This window comes from Gavia stellata, chromosome 4 (genome assembly GCF_030936135.1).
Source record: "Gavia stellata isolate bGavSte3 chromosome 4, bGavSte3.hap2, whole genome shotgun sequence".
In the NCBI taxonomy this organism is placed as follows: Eukaryota; Metazoa; Chordata; class Aves; order Gaviiformes; family Gaviidae; genus Gavia; species Gavia stellata.
The window spans coordinates 27,691,725-27,712,465 of NC_082597.1; the positions used below are offsets into that span (position 1 = coordinate 27,691,725).

At 38.4% G+C, this 20,741-nt stretch overlaps 1 protein-coding gene across 1 annotated transcript in view; it reads left to right on the plus strand.

The window, feature by feature from the left end:
- ANKRD26 (ankyrin repeat domain containing 26) overlaps positions 1–20,741 on the plus strand; it is a 59,441-nt gene that overhangs the window by 23,905 nt on the left and 14,795 nt on the right. Inside the window, exons 18-33 of the mRNA XM_059816261.1 lie at positions 1,069–1,154; positions 2,804–3,799; positions 4,601–4,839; positions 5,665–5,814; positions 6,617–6,650; positions 6,877–7,015; positions 8,448–8,661; positions 10,775–10,958; positions 11,426–11,569; positions 12,884–13,837; positions 15,690–15,842; positions 16,569–16,744; positions 16,953–17,046; positions 18,145–18,222; positions 19,393–19,527; positions 20,596–20,708. Of these exons, the coding sequence (XP_059672244.1) occupies positions 1,069–1,154; positions 2,804–3,799; positions 4,601–4,839; positions 5,665–5,814; positions 6,617–6,650; positions 6,877–7,015; positions 8,448–8,661; positions 10,775–10,958; positions 11,426–11,569; positions 12,884–13,837; positions 15,690–15,842; positions 16,569–16,744; positions 16,953–17,046; positions 18,145–18,222; positions 19,393–19,527; positions 20,596–20,708 (3,889 nt within the window). The remainder of the gene's footprint in view (positions 1–1,068; positions 1,155–2,803; positions 3,800–4,600; positions 4,840–5,664; positions 5,815–6,616; positions 6,651–6,876; positions 7,016–8,447; positions 8,662–10,774; positions 10,959–11,425; positions 11,570–12,883; positions 13,838–15,689; positions 15,843–16,568; positions 16,745–16,952; positions 17,047–18,144; positions 18,223–19,392; positions 19,528–20,595; positions 20,709–20,741) is intronic.

Consider the following 20,741-nt stretch of genomic DNA (forward strand, 5'->3'; position numbering starts at 1 on the left):
GGTTGGCCATGTGACTTGTTAATACTGGACTCTTGTATGATAATGATGATACTTATTTTCTCCCTGTCTTGCTTGCTTTTCTTGTAGAAAGAATAGAATATTGTGTCCCTCTTTTAGCAGTGAAGCTTTGTGTGTAGAAAGGCTATTGCGTAGAAACCATAGAATTATGGAGCAGGAAAGGAGTGCAGAGTGATTAAAGTGAAAAGCCTCCATCTCTGTTTTTAGATTCCACACTTGAGCTGCTGGGACTTGTTTCTTTCTGAATAATTGGTACTTCAAAGTGTTTAGTGTGCCTTCCACAAAAACAATGACAATGAGTTGCTGCTTCTAAGTTGTATCTGGGACTATTTGGAGTCCAATTCTCAGATGGAACAGAGATTCAAGGTAGGCACCCCATAATGGGGAGCCCAGACTGAGTGACTGCTTCTGAGGAGTTTGTGACCTGTCCAATATTGCTTAGAAATTCTGAGAGAGGTGGAATCCAGTTTTCAATGGTACAAGTGAAACGTCCGGATCATGGGTTTTTCTCAACGTTTCACAAGCCTGTCTCTCATTCAGTGTTCCATCCGTGTCTTCTGCAACGGATGAGGCAGCAGTTTGAAATACTCAGTTGAGACCCATGTCTAGAGACATAATTTTCATGCATGGAGTAAAGCTGGGACCTTAAATATTTCAAGCGTGTGATTTTGTTGTTTACGATTTTCTGTGCACAAGACATAGGGAAAGGAAAATTGCTGGAGGAATGTAGGTAGTTACTGCATGACACACAGTGCGTCCTCCTCTCCTCTCCCCCCCCTCAGAAACAGGGAATGGTTTATTTGTGACCATTATAGTGATTTTCAGCAAATTTCCTTTATACATTAAAAAGTAAAATGCCCTGGGAGAAAGGAATTCACACAGATGCATCTTAAATCTGTATTATGGTAATTTTCTCTCTAGGAGCTCGTAAATTTGAGGGGATGTGTTATTTTGTGTTAAGATTTTTCTCACAAATACAACGATGCAAGATGTAAATAAGTAGTATGAAGTCATGCTCATTATAAAAATACATATTTTTTTTCACTGTAGGCGAGTACTCGGGATCTGCCTTTCACATGTCATCATCAGCTGAAAAACAAGACATCAAGAATGCCAGTGAAAACTATGGGGTGCAGGTATGTAAAACCAAATATTTTGAATTAGAGTCTGAATTGGTAAATTGTATTATACACTAAGGTAAAGACAACTTACCTGTCAGTGAATGGTAAGGGAGGGAGAGTCCTGTAGATGAAGGTTGTATTATAGTCTGAAGTACAGTTGCATACAATCTTCTTACGGTGGGGTAAAATCCTTGTCATTATGTTGAACGCTTGCTGTTATACTGATTTGTTTCCAGCTGGTTTGCTTAAATTTTGACCAGTGTTTTTCCTTTTGTGCGGTGCTGAGAAACAGTGCAGTCAAATGCTTCTTATCCCCTATGCAAAATGCACATTCAAGTGAAGAGGGAGATTTGTCTATAATCTGCTGATCTGTTTGATTAAACATGCCCGGTCTTCCTCTTTGTAAGAGAAAGGTCAAACAAAAAACCTTGAAATTTGGTGACCTTTCTGATGCTTTCCCTGCCTCTGCAAAATATACCCTTGTTTGGCCATGTTAATAATTGTTTGAAAAGTGGTTTGTTTTTTTTTATCTTCTTTGTGTTGGGCATACACAGGACAGGGCTGAATAGAGGGATCTGGAGTCTTCTGTAACACCTCAAGTGGCAGCGGAGCAAATTATTTCCACCCCACACTCAGGCACCATGAAAGAGGGACATGCTTAATTTTAACAGGCAGAGCACAGAACTTAAGCCTATTGGAAGGTGGTAGTAGTTGGGCAATGAACTTGGGAATGGAGAGGCTGAGACAGATGGCAGCTGGCTGAAGTGCTCCTTCCCTGTTCTGAAAGGAGGAATTTTTGCAGAGGGAGAAAAGGGCCTGGCTAATGAGAAGAGAGAGCGAGGAGCTGGATGGTCGTAGCCCATTGGGATACCAAGGCTGCAGGCCCTATTTAGAAGGGACCACAAGCTAAGGAGGCATGTGGGGAAGGGAGCATGTTGGGAGGAGTGTGACACAGGAGCAGTCAGAACTGTTGAGGAACAGAGCATGGGGTCAAGGAAGTGAGGAGGCTGGGTGGGGTTGAGGCATGGTACGGTTTTCATGCAAGCTTGGGTTCCTGATTTTTGGGATAAGGCAAGGAATGGACAAGTTTCCCTAATAAATACTTTTCTTTGGAGCTTGGAATGGAATTTAATATTTCTGAATCTTGGGTAAAGAAATAGTCCTAACTTAGCCAATTCTCCTTGTGGTGGACAGTAAAAGCTTGTCATGTTCATTCACATTGTATTACCTCAGCTGGCAGGGGACTGTAAAATGCCAGACAGTAGAGAATGATAGAGGAAGGAGAGTGGGAAAATGCAGGCAGTTGTAATGAAAAATGGTATTAAAGCAATAAAATGTGAAAAAATAAATTGCTTTGTGACAAATGCTACCAGTTACAGAAAGCAGGCAGGCTAAAAGGTATAAGCAACCCTAATGTCCAGACAAATCTAATCTAAGAAAAACTGTTGTCTCTCAAGTAAGTCCTTCTATCTTTAAGAAAATGATGATTCAGTAAACCTTTAATTTAGTATCCGTTGATTTTTAATTATAAACAGTTGCTTTCGAAATGCCTTACTTCTATTATTTCTGTTATATGCTAGGATGAGTTTGCAACAGAAATTACTTAGATTAACTGTAACTTCCTTTTTCTTGGTAATCTTTCTGTCTGTACCTGTTTACTTAAGGATAAATATATTTTAGAAACTACCAACTTGATAGAAAAAACAGCACTTGAAAATCAGACTGACAAAGCAGAAATTTCACATCAGGAAGCCCTGGCAGAAAATGAGGAATTGCACAGTGCTGACAAGCAGTTAAGTCAAAAACCTTGGGAAGAAAGATATGAAAGAATGTGGGTTGAAAATGAGAAAAGGGAATTGAAAACAAATTTCAAAAACATTACAGCAGAACTGAAGCAGCTGTTTGGTGAAATTAATGAAACTGGGAAAACTACTTCCCTTGTGGAAGAAATGTCAGAAGATGGCTTCAGGGAAGAATTGAAGATTTCTCATGTTGTTTCATCTCGTGCGACGGAATCAAGCAATAAGTTAGAAAGTAAAGATGAATTTGGAGGTGCTAAGCTTATGCTAGGTGGAAAAGAACCCAAAATGGAAATGGTAATTCCGAATATTGGTGTCCTTATTGATCAAAATAACTTAAATGCAAACATGGAAGACACCTGGAGTACAGATGAAGAAGATAGCACAAACGATATGCATAATAGAAAGGTGTCTCTAGCAAAAGGAGAGGAAAAGAAAATGCCTACTATGGAAATGGAAGAGAAGGAAAATGGAAGTAGTAGAAATGTAGAAGGAAGTCCTGAATACTCCCTAAAACATAGCTTAAAAACAAGTATTTTGGATGACGTTTCTAATATTCTTTCTAAAATAAGACCTGTTTCTACAAGTGATGAAAATGCACTCTTTGTAACAGAAAGGAAACTTGGAAAAGACTCTGGATTTAATGATGATGTTCCCAGGGACTGCCTTATCAACAATAATAAAATAGGAGAAACAGAAATTGACAGTCTTTTTGCAAATGTTCAACAATCGTGTGGTATGCTGAAAAGGAATCTTGATGAAGAACTAAAACAAGATATGGAAAGATTTAAGAGTAAGGTAGGAATGCTGCAAATAGTATTCCTGGCTTTGGAGAAAGAGAAGGTACAGCTGCAAAAAGAGGTAGAAGTTCACCTGCTACTCTGTATTCTTTAGTCTTTCTCCATATCAATGGTCCTGTTCAATTTAGCTATTCATCATTAAGGGAAGATGCTTTGTGCAAATTGGGTTTTGTTTTAATGGAAATACATTACTTATTCATAAAGAGAGCGGTGGAGAGTTGTCCTTTTCCCCATTACGTAATTAGAAGATTTTTTGGAAAACACAGAATGCATTGTTGTTCCAGTTTAACACAATAGGTGGCACAATAGGTGCCACAATAGGTGGCACTCAGTTCCAGTGTAAGTAGTTATCACTTCATTGTCATGAAGAAACGCACACAATTATCAGTTCTGATTGTGAATCAAAGAATGAAAATAGCTTCTGAACAGGGTCTTGACTTGCTCATTTGCTGTGATTTCTGCATGGTGTGTCTTCATTGCCCTTCACTAAAATTGTTTGCTGTGAAACGATTTCTGATTTTTTTTTCTGTGTTTTTACAACTAACATTGTGCAGTCCTTCTGTTTGTCCATCAGTGACACTTTCACTTTCTGTTGTTCATGTTTTCATATACACTATTGTTTTCTTTCAAAGGGCTATGTTTTTGTTATATCTTTAATCATGAGTGAATTCAAAGTACTTCCAATTACTTGATACACTTTGTAGGGTAATTTTGTGAAAATGCTTCTCCATATGAATTAAAATTTTTTTTTTTCATTTCACATGATTTCAGAGGTAAACCCTGAATTATTCAATCTTGGATATGGTATTTCTCTCTTCTAGAAATACTGAGAAATATATGAAGCTTAACTTTCTTTTTGCAGGTTGAGAAGGAAAAAAGCAAAGAAAGATGTTTCAAAATGCAGGTGGTGGCAAAACAGGAAGATCTTGATAAATTAAATACACCGGCAGGCAGCGTTACTCATCAGCAAATGAAACAAAAGCTTACTCTAAGGAAGAATGACTGTTTGCCAATGGAGAATGAAAACACTATAGAAGAAAAAGACAAAAAGAACTTTTCATCTGAGGAGAGATCAAAACTGATTAAAATGCCAATGAAAGGGTAAACTAAGGAAATAATCTCTAATTCTTACTTGTAGTACTACTTAAGTATCTTTTTAGATTTTCTAATATTGTAGCAGTTGAAGTAGTTTCCTCAATGCTGAAAGCAATATTGAGTAGTGCACTGCTTCTCAAACATTTAAGGAAAAAAAAATTTTTTTAGGAAAAACTAAGCTCATAATGGAGGTTCAAATTTATTGCCTCCTTTAAAAAAAAGTAAAAAAAAAAAGAGAAACCAAATTCCTGTGGATTTCCTTGTCAATACTGAGACAAAACATGTCTTCAAAACCAGAGTTGAAGACTGGAAAAAACAGTTATTTTTGTAGGAAATGGCCATCCAGAAAAAAAGGTATGAACTTGCAGTTTGCTTTGCTTTCTCCCTTTTCTAGGTGATTCTAGTGATCTAGGTGATTTTAGGTGTTTTCCTTTTCATTAAGTTCAGATGTTCTTTGTCAGGAAAAGGGAAAAGATAATATTGCCAAACCAATCTCAAAAGTTTGAAGAAGGCACAGCTATTTCTATGTAACCCTAAGCAGGAGCTTTTTCCTGTCTGTCCTTCAACGGAATCTCTGCTCTAGATACTTCAGATATGTTCCAGGTTACCTGAATCTAGCTCAGATTCCATGTTTCCCCATCATTCCTGCGGGAAGGTTTTTTAAATACTTGGGTATCTTCCATGATCTTTGGAATCAAGTCTGTGTTTTATCATAGATATTTTTCATCTCAGTTGTTTCTGGACGTCATCTTAAGTATGTCGTTTCACAGAAATATTTTATGCGAAGCTCCTCAATTGGTGATTTTTTTTTTTTCTTTCTGTTTAATGTAGTAAATTTGCCCTGAATGCCAAAGGTGCAAAGAAAAATAAAAGACAGACTTCAAAGCAGAAGGCTAATCAGCAGATGAGCTCTTCTAGTGGGAATCACTTTCAAGTACTGGATGATAGCACTTTCAGTGAAACATCTCAAGATGAAGGAAGGTACTGAATATAAGGAATGTTATTAAAAAAACCAAAACTGACTTAATGTTAGAAATTGACCTGAAAGTTAAAGGTAAATTTTGTAAACCTGATATGCGCAATGATTCTTGTTCTTTCATGTGACAACACTACCTGATGGCCTTTGTGTTCAAAAACACTTCCTTTTTGCTTAGAGCGCTTTGAGCATACTAGCCAAGTTAATGATAAGGTCAGATGTGCACAAACTCTGAATTACCTGAGTGTGTGCACATGCGTAAATATATATATTATATTTTTAAAAAGCGAGAGGATGAAAGAGCAAAATTACTCTTTCACTCCAGGCATCTCAGTTTTTTCTGCTTTCTTTTTTTTTTTCTTTCTTTTTTTAGCAACAGCTGAAACATTGGTGTGTGTTATCAACACTGTTTTGGTCAGAAATCTAACACACAGCACTGTGTGGGCTGCTATGAAGAAAATTAACTCCACCCCAGCCAGACCCAGTACACAAGAGAATCCAAAATTATGGTTCTTTGACCTGTAAGAGAAGGATTCTCAATACTGTAGCTGTAAGATTCCTATCATTTTGACTGAAGTGCAGAGAACAATTATTTCAACTATTTGCTTAATATCTTGTGGAAAAAAATAGCCTTCCAATAGACATAGTAGAACACCAAGGTTATTTCAGTCTTCAACTACATCTAACAAAATTCTTATATTAAATTTTAGTTTAATTCACCTCTGAAGCTGTTTTCAGAGCAACTTTAGATACTGTTCATAATGCAATATAAGCATTCCAGTACTGAAATATATTTCTGTTTTCCAGACCTGCAGCGAAAACAGGGAGTGAAAAGAACAAGGTACTGTAAAATTAGTTTCTTGAGAATAGATTGTATCAGCTTTTAATCACTTAGATGGGAACAGCATTTATGTAGTGATCAACCAGATGCACAAATTGCTGCTAGTATGCAACTTTATATTTGAGCCAAATCTGTGGGCTGTGAATGAGAGAATGAATCATTCATGCATTTGTAATGATCTGTAATACTGTCTAGTTGTATACAGAAAATACTGTATTGTTTGTAGGTCAGCATACAAATGGATGTAACTGATGACCTTGATTTAACTCGCTCATCTGACACAACTTCAGAAGATGTCGAATTGCCAACTTCAACATACAAAGAGGCTATGTTGCTGTTAGAACAGCTTAGTGTTGATCATACGGGTAGGTTTTCAAGTCACTTTGTCTTCAGCTGTTACAAGTTCCTCTTTTAAAACATGGTTTCTTTATATGCATTCCTAGGTATTTAGTTTTATGTTTTGATCTAATATTTCATTATGATTAGAGATCCCCCTCAAAAGCTGTGAAATTATCTCACCTAACCTCAGATGTCTGCCTGTATTGTCAGCAAACATGCCTTAATTTATCATTGTTTCTCTGTCTAGTTGGAGCTGGAGAAGCAGGTTTTTGCAAAGTACAGTTCAACTCCTTCTAATGCAGTCATCAAAAGTTAGCAAGATCTTCTGTTTCCTCTTTATATCCCCCCAATAGCTAATGACAGTGCAGCAAAATAATGGCTTTGCTTAAAAATATATGTATATGTGTATATAACATCAACTGTCATAAAATGCTTGCATATATATAGTAAACATAAGTGTCACTATGTCTATTAAACTATGCTAAAATTTCATTAGGCAAGAATTAACCTTGGCTAAAGGTCACCCCCCCCAGCTGCTGTTTCACTACCCCTCCTCAACAGGACAACATAAGATGAAAAAGCTCAAAGATCAATATAAAGGCAGGGCTATCACTTACCAGTTACTGTCACAGGCAAAACAGACTCCACTTTGGGAAATTAACCTAATTTGTTACCAATTAAAATAGATTTGGATAGTGAGAAACAAAGACAAAAAAAATTAAAACACCACCTCCCCACCAGCCCCTTCTCAAGCTCAACTTCACTCCTGACTCCCTATCCCTCCCCAAGCAGTGCAGTGAGGCTGGGGTCTGCAGTCAGGACGTAGCAGTTTTCCTCTGCCGCTCCTTCTTCCTCACACTTTTCTCCTGCTCCAGTGTGAGTCCTTCCATGGGCTGCAGTCCTTCAGGGAAAATCTGCTCCAGCCTGGGCTTTCCAAGTCCTTCAGGAAATACCCACCTGGTCTGGCATGCTGTCCTCCACAGCACTGCATTGTGATTATCTGCTCCAGCATGGTCCTTTCCAGGGGCTGCAGGGAAATACCTGTTCCACCATGGTGTCTCCATGGGCTGCAGGGGAATCTCTGCTCTGGCATCTGAAGCACTTCTGACCCTCCTTCACTGACCTGGGTTTTCACAGGGCTGTTTTTCACACTCTTTTCCCCTTCTCCTCTGCCTTTGTGGTGCTTTTGCCCTTTCTTAAATACGTTTTCCCTGAGGTGCCACCGGAGTGGCTGAGAGGCTCAGCTGTGCCCTGTGGTTCCGTGGGAACTGGCTGTGTTTGGGCAACCAGACAGGGCAAACCCTGGCCTCTTCTCACAGAGACCTCCCCACTACCTGCAGTCTTCCTGCTACCAAAACCTTGCCATCTACACCCAATACAGCAAAACATTAAATAATGTCTACGTTGGAAAGTATTTGTGCATATGTGCAGCTTTGTGTCTTTTCTATCTCAAAATAGGTTCTTCTATTTTGTTGAAAATTCAAAACATACTTCTTGAATATGAAAAGATAATAGAACGTGAAAAAAATCGGTATACAGCTGTCTGGAGAGAAGTAAGGAAACTGGAAAGTGAAAAGGAGGAGTCACAATTAATAGCGGAAGAGACTCAAGATTTGAAATCCATATTGGCTCACCAAGAATTGGAATGGAAAAGTGATATCCAAAGCCTTAAGTATGTAACCTTGTGTTCTGATAATGTGTTAACCTGTAAATGTTCATGTTGCAGAAGATGGTGATGGTACAGGCGATAGGATGAGAAGTTTCTAGTCTTTTGGGTTTGGGTTTTTTGAATCCCATGGGCAAGTGATGTTATAAAGGACATAATGTCAGGAGGAAAAATGCCTGGTTATTAGCTCCATGTAAAATGGATGTTGGTTTAACTTTTTTTTAATACAAAGAGAAAAGAACAAGAGAGTACATATGGGAAAATTAGATTTATAAGAGAGTTTTTTGAGAACTGAATTTTTTGATTTTTGTCTTTGCAGCTTCTGTTGGTGTATAATATTAGGAATTCTGGTAACTCCACAGAGCGCAACTCAGAACAGAGCTTAGAGCATTTGCTTGCTTGTTTGTTTGAAAGGTCAAATTTGAGTTTGCCCCTTTCCCCATACATCTAAGCTAGACCTGGATGGTGTGAGGGTTTTTAATCACTGTTCACATCACTTCAGACAGGAGTGGCCAGCAGGCACCATATGAAATTCAGCAAGGACAAATGCAAAGCCCTGCATTTGGGAAGGAAGATCCCCTTGTGATGGTGTACCATGGGATGGCCTGGCTGGGGAGCTTGCTGAGAAGGCCCTGGTGTTCTTGGTGGAGAGCAAGCTCAGTGTGAGCGAGCATGAGCTGGCAGCTGAGAAGGCCAATGGCATTCGGGGCTGTATTAAGAGCAGCAGGGCCAAGAGATTGAAGGGAGTGATTGTCCACCCCTACTCAACACTTGCTGAACTGTGTCTAGAGCATGGGGTCCAATTTTTGGCATCCCAGTAAAAGAGAGATCTTAATTGATACATGTGAGTTCAGCAGATTGCTACCAAGCTGGTCAGGGAGCAGGAGCACCAGGCCTGTGAGGAGAGGCTGAGGGAACTGAGCTTCGAGGAGTTCTGCCTCCCAGTATGTGGAGGAGGATTATGAGGAAGACAAAGCCAGTCCCAACTTGGCCTGGATTTGACTCCAACTGTTCTTAAGAATATCTGTCAGTTACAAAGAATTAGTATTCTTTTCTAAATAAATTCTCAAAGCCATGTTAACTTTACACTTAAAGCTATACTTTTTGTGAAATTACACTAAAAATTGTATGTAAAGCTTTTTCCTTGCAATATAAACTATTCAAATACAAATGTTACTGTCAATCTTTCGAATAATTTATTAGTGGTTGCTGATACTGTTTTGCAGAATTTCTAAAGCAGATTTTCAATTGGCAGCTCTTTCCTTATGTTAATACTTGATCATTTTTTTTCATGTTGACCATTGAAAAAATATTCAAAATAATTATCAAACATTAAACTGCTTTTTTGCAGTGGACCAGTTTTTACCATGTTGGTGCTTATTGCTGATTGTTTCAGACAGTAAAGAAATTGACATTACCTGAGGCTTTCATTATAAATTAGCTTCAAAATTAAATTGCTATGGTTTCTCCCAGATGTACATCCATTGAGGTTTAAAACTATTTTTAATTGTATTAAGCTTAAACCGTATGCATTTCTAAATCTGTTTTTGAACACTGACCTCATTCTTGAGTAAACAGAACCTGCTTGCTCTTCCTATGGTCAGAAGTTGTTTTAGACTTACAGAATGCTTGCTAAAAAATTGTTGGGTCTATCATAGATAAGTGGTGTGCAGCTTCATCAGCATTACTTGCAATCCCTGAATCCATAATATGTAGGCAATGCTCAGCAAATTAAGAAAATGTGTATTAGTCATAGTTAAAGTTTATGATGCTTTGATCTGATGAGACAACAAACTCCTTTTGAATGAAGTGTCTGTTATATGCAAAAGATTTTTTTTTTAAGAGTTATAGAAATGTGGATACTACTCTATATTTACCTATGTTAAACTTACAAATCAATGATAAATCACTCAACAGTTTATTTTCGTATCTTGTACAATTGATACCATGGATAATGGAATGACATAAGAATTCTTTAAGAAGTTAATTACAGTAAAAATATGAAATCTGAAAAGGTTTAACATTTTTATGGTTTAACTTGTCTCTGCAAGTTCAGAATGTGCAATATCTACTTTTTGTGTCAGTGCTTTAGTTTTCCAAATACTCTGTTAAATCCCAGATTTACTCTGAAACAAGAAGAGGAAAAGAGGCTCAGAGTAGAAACATTACATGAGAAAACAAGAGAAAAACTCAGAAGGAAAGAAGATCAATATTGTAAAGAGATGGAGGAGAAACAGCAACTTGAGTTACATTCAAGGAATTTAGAAATGGAGTTAATAACACTGAGAAAGCTCTTGAAACAGGTATATTAAATAATGAGTTAAACACTTGTCTTATTTTTTACTTCTTGTTAATTGGCATTGTATTCCACTATGCCTAAAAAAGGAGGTACTTTGTTCATGGAAGAAGCATTGGATAACTATTGCCAAATTTTGAGGACAGTTGAGAACAGTTGTTTCACAAGTAGACTGTTCTTTTGTTTGTTTTTTCTTTTTTTTCTCTTCGCAAGTTCATGATTCCTTTTTTCAAAATTTAGGTTTCATTTGTATTTCAGGCAAAGCCTGATTTTTAAGTTATTTTTCTAAATTACTACAAAGCATTCTGTATTTCTTCTTTATTTTTCAGAAGAAAAATAAAATTTATTATTTATAGTTGGATTATCGTAACTGTGGGGAAGCAAAAATATTTGAAAGAATACAAAGGAGAACGGGAAGATATCGCTAGCTCTGATTTTTCTCAAGATGCAAGTAGTTTAATTGTATTACTATAGGTTGAAGAAGAGCGTGATGAAACACAAAGACAGCTCTCTCAGGAAAAGAGTGCCAGAGCCCTGCAAGAAGGAATTTTGAACAACCACCTTTGGAGACAGAAGGAACTAGAAGAAGAGACAAGAACTATAGGAAAAAATTCAGAGGTAAGCAAGTTGGGGTTTTTTTTCTAATTTTAATTAAATTTCACCATGTTCATTCTAAAGTCATAGTAAATCTTACATAGTTTTTTTTCTGTTTCTTGATGATTATTTACAGTTTTCCAATGTAACTTAACTGTGTAAATACTTTTTTTTTCCCCTTCCCCCTTATGTCTTTAGAAGTTCTGGAAAGCAGCATCAGTCCTGAATTGCATGTGCAAGTAGGAAACTAATAGAAGACACTATTTACCCTGTTTCTTAAGCTATCTGTTATTTTTCATTTTGTAGACGTTTCATCATCTCTTTTTAAGGTGTCTAGCAGTGAAACAGGTAGCTACCTACGTCAAGATTGACCAGGAAGAATGTTGTTTGATGCTCATTCGTTGTGTTCCCATTACTTGTGTGGGGTTTTTTTAATTACTTATTCCCTTATTTTTTAATTACTTTTTCCCTTATCAAGCTTAATTACTTCAAGTATGCTTTTCTTTTCCACCTCCACATACTAAAATTTTATGAAGGAATATCAGCAATGAATTAAATTCTCTACAGAGAGTTACTCTTAATTAAACTCTCTACAGAAAGTAACTCTTACAAGAGTTAGAATAATTGGAGGAGAAAAAGCAGTCATAAACACTGTATTAAAAAAAAAAACCTTGAAAAGAGTTTACTGAATTTACTAAGAATGTGCAGTGCTTCGAATGTGCTGCCCAATAAGTGCAGGGTAAATATTTTTATGTGGAAAAAAGTTTATATATATCATAAATAACAAGACTGTTGCATTCCAGGGATGATTGAGTTGTATAGCTAACTTTCAGTAATACAAAAGATAAGTGTTAAGAAGACATTTGACAACTGATACAAGATGAAAGGTAGCATTTATAGTTGTTGCAATTTTGCTAAATGTCCCAGAAGGAAAATACCCTTTTTAGGCTTGTTTTTACCAGATTTGTAACACAGCTAAATTAATCTTAAAGGGAATATTTTAAAGGCAGGTGCATATAAGAAAGCACTGTCATTTTTAAAGCTTTATGCTTGATATATTTTAAATAATTTTATTATTTCATTGCTGGCTTAAGAAAAAAAACGCATTGTATATTTGGGATGTTCATTTATGTTTTAAGGGTATGTTACACTTCCAGTGTGTGCATACGTTGTGCATGTGCATGGGCTCATAGACCAGCTTATGTATTAACTGAAATGTCACTCTCATCTTTGAAGTCATGCTTCAGTATTAGAAATGTGAAAACACAGTTTGATGCTGAAGTGGTTTTGTAGATTCATTTCCCAACTGGCTATTTATTCATGTTCCCTGTCACTCAGGAATCCGACACTGAGAGAGAAAAGGACCTGTTGTTCAAAAATCAGTTACTACAAGATGAGATTGCTATGCTAAGACTAGAACTTGATCAAGTAAGACTTAGGCACCAGGAGCAAGAAGGAAAATATTTAGAGGAAAATGAGACCTTGAAAGAAAAAAATGAAGATCTCAAAAAGGAACTTAAACTGAATGAGGAAGCCTTAACACAAACAGTTTTTCAGTACAATGGACAGCTGAACTTATTAAAGACAGAATCTGCAATGCTAACTTCCAAACTTGAGCAGACAAAAGAAAGCAAAGACAGGCTAGAGACAGAAATTGAATCATTTCGTTCCCGCCTGAACACTACTGTTCAAGAACTTGAACGTCACCAGTCATCAAAAAGTGATGTCGAACGAACATTTCAGAGAGAACGTGATGAATGGCTTCGCTTGCAAGACAAGCTCCATCATGACCTCTCTGATGTGCGAGAAACCAACAAGAGCTTGTCTCAGCAGCTGAGTAAAGCTGAAAGCCAAGCTAATAGTCTAGAAAATGAGCTTCACCAGCTGAAACAAATGCTCAGAGAAAAAACGTTGCTTTTAGAAATGACACAGAAAGAATTAAGTCAAGCCCAGTGTCAGGCAAAGGAATGCGATCATGCTCGACAACTTGAGAAAGATCAAGTAAGCAAATTGATAATAAAGCAAGAATCCATGCAGGAGCGATTGGCCCAGCTCCAGAGCGAAAACCTTTTACTCCGTCAGCAACTGGAAGATATGCAGAACAAGGGGATCATCAAAGAAAAAGTAGTGAATGATGTGCAGGACCGCTTTAATGATATTTTCAACAAACTCAGAGCTGATACTGAAAAGCAAGTTTACCTAGTGGAAGAGAGAAACAAGGAATTAAATGCCAAGTGTACTGATTTAAGAGAACAAGTCTTTAAATATGAGACTGACAAAGTAGAAAGAGAGGTAAAGTATATACTTAGAAAGAACAATTTAAAGTTTGTCAGTTCTTGAAGTTTTATGTTTCTAAAATGTACCAGGTGTAAGTTATACACATGGGACCAAATAATGCTGATTTGTTCTGATTTTGTTGTGTTTCTCTTGGAACTGTGGAAGGTTTTGGCAAACAAGATGTTACTACTCAGATCTAAGCAGAGAACAGAAAAAAGGTATCCAAATCTAAGCTTTGATCAAGAAAAGTGATTCTTCTCTAGAACTCTTTTCATTTCTTTTCCTTTGTCCATTTTATGCCCTATAGAATGGCTTTATGTATTTGATGGGTTTTATATATTTATTGCACTGCTGACACAAATAAGAGCGGTATAAAAGGAAGAACCATCCAATATGCAAGGGTTGAGAAATGAAGATGCAGACAAGTGAAGTGATGGGGGTTGAATTTATATTAAGCTCCTACAGAGAAAAAAAAAAAATCACTTCTCCATAAGTTGGTATCAAAATTGAAGAGTATTAGTAGTGTTCAGGTGTTAATCTATGTACATGTTTTGGGGGTTCTAAGGGGTCTGCCTGTTCCTCGAAGTTCACTTCAGACACTGACCTAAGCCACCTATTATCTATTTTATGATGTGTAGCCATATTTAAATGTGTTCTTTGTTTGTGGCTCTGTGAAAGACTAATTAACTCGGCAGAAGACTAATTAGGAAAGCAGTTAAACTGTCTTTCTGCAAATTGACACAGTACATGAATATGAAACATGCTCTTATGCAGAGCACTAGCATAATTTTATGTTGCTCAAACATGCATGAACAAAGTGTTGCTCCCATTTCTGCATGTAGATGGTTTTTGTCAAGAAAAAGGGTGGAAGAAAATAAAGGTGGGGGTAGGAGTGAGGAATAGGTAGACAGTTGAAAAAGCTATAGGTAATGTGAGAATGCATTATTATTATACATGTTCCTAGGAGACTAGGTATGGTCTTCTCTATTGATAGAGTATTCCACCAATTCCAGGTAGACCAATGATTGAAAAGTTGCCTTACCTATTTTGTTTAATCTTTCTTTACTTTCTGGAAAATAGAAACTAATCACATTCAGTATTTAGACACTCTGGTGTAAGGTTTGTCTCCCGTAATGATTTAAGTAGTGATGTAAAATTATTTCCTTCTTCATAACAAATCCAGAATCTTTGAGTGAGGTAAATATCTGCGTGTGTCAGATAATCACCTTATTCTTTGTTTGCCAGTTACTTTAAGGCGGGGGGGGGGAGAACTCCAGCAGTGCTGTCAATCATTTTAATCTGTGAATTGCTTTATAGTCTTACTACCAAAATAACAGGTTCCTTTTGAAGATGCTAGATACATGTGAATTATCCAGATTTTTGTAAACCTAATCTGTCAGTATAAAGGCAGTTGTTATTCTAAAGTGAACTAAGTAGGAAGACTGCAAGAGAATGTGATTCAACATACAATTAAAGTATATCTCAAAAGAGCTTTCAGATATATGAATTCATTTAGTTATATTTGTATAATGGCGGAATAGAACAACGAGTGATCTAATAAAAAGTCCTGCCTTTGGTCATCAGAGTAATATCTGCAGTCAAACTATAGCTCTTATATCACAACAGATTTCTTTGGGTCTTGTTAGAAGAAAATCCTCATGAACAGCTGCTGATAGTTTGGAGGTGCTCAGCTGAGAAATATGAAGAGAGGACATAATCTGTGCAGAGCCCTGTTGGTAGCAGGCAAAATTTTGTACCTTTGAGTTCAATCTGAAGACAGGTCTAACTGTATAATCAAACAAGTTAAAGTAAAGGCATATTTCATATTCTTACAATTTTCTTCATGCTCATTTAACTGTTTCATTAGGGCATGGTTAGACAGCTGCAGCAGGAGCTTGCTGATGCTCTTAAAAAGCAGTCTATGTCAGAAGCTTCACTTGAAGTTACTACACGCTACCGCAGTGACCTGGAGGAAGACAAATTGCGCTTGCAAAAGGAATTGGAGAAAGTTAAAACCAAGGTACATAATGTCTGTAACTATATGAATAAATCTGAGGGTAGCTGTTGAAAGTAGGAGAAAATGCAAAATAAACTGATGTGTCTATAGCTTCTTGCATTTGGCTTGGTTAAGCAGGCTGTTTAATTTCTGAAGAACAGTAGAAATAGTGGACTGCTGCATTTGGGCTTTTTTATGCTGTCTATTCTTTTTTCCCCCTCCCCCCTGCCACCAGGTAACACGTTGTCAATTCTAAATGCTTTTGTAACTCTATTCTCCATATTTCCCTGCTTTGGCCCTGCTGTAATTTGCCATCCTTAAGCAGCTTTCTTGCAAGTGAATTGTAAGCTACTTTCTGAGGTGAGGACCACCTTTTGCAGAGGGAGTTGTGAATTCCTTTTAGGAGAAGGATGAACTTTTTAATTCATATTTTCAATGGAGGAGCAAACAAGTGGATACAAAGAGTGTCAGGAGTCACTGAAAGAGTCGGGGGGGCACTGTCGGTGCTTAGAACCATGCTGTAGGAAATCAGCGTAGGGATGGGAGAGACCAGTATAAAAGACGATGACATAACACAGTTTGTGCTCATTTGCTAGTACAAGTGAAGGTTTGAATGTACTTGAAATGATCACAGTTCTTTGAGTAGACGGTACGCACAGATATATGCAGTACTTGAATTCTTCAGCAGCAGTTGACTCCTCTACAGAAAAGCTCACCTGACTACTGTGGATTCTTACTGTGATTTTACAGTTGCGGGAGCTGGAAGAACAGCATCTTCAGTCTGAGCATTGTGTTCACGACTTGCAGACTGCCTTGGATAACAAGGAAAGAGAAGTCACAGCTTCTTCCCAGAAACTGCAGGACCTCCTGTTGGCATCTTCTGGGACTAATACTACCATAAAACAACTGGAAGAACACGTGCAACAGTAAGAGCGTAACACAGTGAAGCACGGTGTCTGTCGCTTTCGGGGACTGTGTGAAAACAACAGGATAGCCTTGTTGCGTCACAGCAAGTCAATACGTGATTTTGAAGGATGCTTTTGGTTTAGATTATGCTATTTCACGCTGTTCTTTCAGAATGGATGCTCTGGTGGATTTCCGTAATAAGACCTGTATTTCTTTTTTTTTTTTAAGCCTGGAAATTGAAAATGCCAGACTGGAAGCCACAGTCCAGCAACAAAGCAATAGGATTGAAGCCCTTCAGAGAGACCTGCAAGCCTCTGCCTCAGTAAGCTGATCATAAACTTCCCTTTTTGTGAGCGCCTGAGCCTAGTTACCTATTTCTGTGGGGAAATTTTGAGATGAGGTTTTCCTGGAATGCCTAGGGGCACTCAGTTCCTGCATTCTACTGAATATAGGCTGCTCAGGAAGCAGCCTGGTCCATTCCCTAGCTTTCTGGTTTTGAGAGTTTTCCCATGCTCCTATAGCAACTCCTACTTAACACTCTAAAAGGTAAGGATTTGACACTAATACACTGGTGTAACTACTGTCTGTTTTAGACCCGTCATGACATCAGATGCTGCTTCAGACACTTGTTGCAATGTGTAACATTAAAGGTATTCATCAAGTTAATTTGTGGAAATTCCACAGGGGGTATTGGTGCCAAGTGCTTCGTGCCAGAGGCCTGACTGGCATCATCAGACAGGAACAAAAATTACACTCCCAGAGCTTTTGGTGTGCAGAAGTGCTCTTCTTTGGCCACTTGGTGTGGTGTTTTTTTTATGAAACAGTGAAAAGGAATGCCTGTTGTATCATTTGCAGAACTAAGTGCGAGGCCTGGAATTTCCCAGTGCCCCTACTCAGTGGTTAATTTTAGCTCAGATAAGGTGCTTTCATCTGTGACCTGTATGAAGGAAATTATTTTCGTATTGTATCCAGCAAACTAGGGTTCTTGTTACAACTGTAGTTGTTAATTAGTGCTGAGGAGATTTTTAAAATAACTACATGTAAAAGTTGAACTTAGATTTACTGATACTGGCAAGAGAAGAGAGAAGGCAGTCACAATGCTGGTCCTTGCCCCTTGGTTAATAGGGCATGGTTTTCAAATGTACTGTGGATGAGAAAAGCTACTCCTGCCTGTTTTCATTGAAGATTCTTTGTATCCTGCATGATGTTCTCTCTCCCTGAAGCAAACCGCAGAGGCAATGATCGCTACCAATTTTGCAGTGGCATCAAACTAAGGCCATTTTGATCATTGGTGCTGGGTGTAAATACTGTAGGAATGAAGAGGAGAAGAGGTGTATGTAATACTTATTTTTGGTAATGAGGTGTAAACTGCAGTCTGGAAATTCATAGTGTGTCTCCTTCTTCTTTAATGCTTCTGTAGGTTCATAACCGCCTGGAAGACTTGATAGCTGGCTTACAGACAACACAGGCAGCTGCAGAGGACCACCACCATCAGCAGGTACATGACTGGCTTCTGTGAATGACTGTTTTAGTCTTTGAATTTTTTGTGTGCAGGTAATTGATGAAAAGATCAGGTGGGCTGTGTAGGCACAGTTCAGCTGCCAAATACCCTTCTGTTTTTAGGGCAAGGTACCCTCAGGGGAAAAGGCTGTAAATATCCTCATTCCCCTGCTGCTGTGTTTTGTGTCTGTGTGATGGTATGCAAGATATTTGTGTTCATCAGCATGATTCATTTGAATTCTCTCCCCCATCCCACCAGCAGGGAGTGAGCTAGTGGCTGTGTGGTGCTTAGCTGCCTACTGGAGTTAAACCATGGCAGATGATGGATAGGATGGATGTTGTGGGTAGGAGGGAGATCTGTGCTTGAAAGCTGAGAGAGAAGACTAGACTTGGGAGATCCATGTTATCTTTGCAGCTTTGTCACAGCTTGCGCCTGAGACCATGTTAGCTTCTGTCATAAGACCCAGCGTTTCACCTGCTCTGTAAGGACACTTGAGAAAGTTGTACACCTTGAGGATTTTTTTTTATCTAAGCCTTTGTGCTAAGGTTTTCATGACTTTCTGTAGATCAGTAAGCATCTTTTCTCCCCCCCGCCCCTTACAGAATGCCAGTAAAAGCATCTAGTCAGCTTGCTTCTTTATACTTGAACTGAATCAGCAAGTTCTGTTCCACTCAAATGCATCTGTTAGGCATATCTTTGTCCCTTTGGGTAGAAGCATAAATAGCATTGCCGATTTGAAAACATTTTCTTCCTCTCAGGAGATGTACAGCTGTTACAGAAGCAGTGAGGGTAGGCTATTTTCTGTGGTGGGCACTACAGGAATTATTGTGTCATAAAGTATGTATCACTATGAACCCCAGAGGACCTTCGGAAGAAAGTTGTAGGGTGATTTCGTGCGCACCTGTGTGTCTGTGTGTGTCGTCTTATACCCCAAAGTTGCAGCCTCGTCTTGTCACTTCTAGAGTGTTCATTCTTTCCACCAGCTTCAATTGCTGTTCTTGGTTATGTTTCCTGAGGTGTGTTTTACACTCCGCATTAACCTTAACTGTAGATATCGGATGGGGAGAGGAGAGCTTAGGCCTGTTTCCCTTTAAGTTACTGCTTTCTATTGCAGTGTTGTCTTTCTGGTCACCTTAGTTTCTTCTTTTGCCACTGTTGGTTTCACAGATGCAAAACCAGAATGTGCTGGCTCTGACATCAAAGGACTTGCACAGCATGTGGGAAGAGCAATTGAAGTCAAGATCCCAGCTTGAAGAGCGTGTTGCTCACCTTTACAGGGAGAAGGCTGAACTCTTGGAACAGGTGAGCCCAGAAAATTCTCCAGACACCTAGCCAATACCCAGGAGAACTGCGTTCACCTTTTTGTCGAGTGCTTACAGACTCGGCTTTTTCCGTTATCCCTACCGTTGAGGCACTGAGTATCTTGTGGTTTTTGGGGTCATGCAGGAAGCAAATAAAAGCTACCTGGGTATCTTTGTGTAAATTCTGGAGTGGTTCTATTGGGAAGAGTTCCCAGTGTGTTTTGCTATCAGTTGAGCACTTGGAGCAAGGCTGCAGTTCTCCAGTTCTTTCCTTGGATTCCTTCTGGTCATATTCTGACCCTGTGGTTTCTGTGCAGGGTTAAAATCCTTCATGCTTCCAGTGCAATGTATGGGGGAGCTGCTGCATGTTTTCAGAGTAGTGGGAGCTTACAAACCTTGCAGAAATACATACTGAAGGAATTCTGTCCAAAGGAACTAGTGCTTGGGAAACAAGAAATGGCTGCCAATTTCCAAGGGGCAGTCTCCCTTTTCTCCTTTTTCGTAGAGGAAAAATGGAAATACAAAGATAAAACAGCTGCCAGCTCCCCTTGGGTGAGAAAACACCAAGAGGAAGAGCAACACGTGAATAAGTAAATACCCACAAAGAAGAGATTGAGGTGATGGCAGAGGGAAATAAAACATTGAAGGATTCCAAAAGATCAAACTTCTCTGCAAGCCCCTGCCTGCTGGTTGTTGAAGATCCCATGAAAGCTTTAGATTGACCTATGCTCTCCTGTTATTTGCATACCTACATAGTCCCTGCTATGAGCAGACGAACTGCTGCAACTGTTCTCCAACATCTTTTCCACATTTTTGCCTTGAAGCATTAGAAGAGAGTAGCCCTTGCTTCACTGGGGGCATCTGTTTCTGTTGTTAGGTATTGGCCTGTTTGATGTGAAACCTGAAGTGATTAATTGTCTTCAGGAATTCTGTCCCTTGGCATTCTGTAGAACTTGGCTAACAGATAGAGACGTACTGCAGCTTCTCTGTGGAGAATGTTAGATTCATATACTGCATGTAGATACTGTTTCTATGCTCTGTGTGTCATGTATCTTTTCTATTTTGAAAGTGTGAGAGTGAAAGAAAGAAAGTGAAGAAGCTAGTAGAGTTGAAACGCCCAGTTGAACTGCGTCTGGACCAAGAAATGAAAAGAAACATTGAACTGCAGAAAGACTGTAAGAGGTATGGCTTTTTAGTATCTTGAAGAAGTATCCC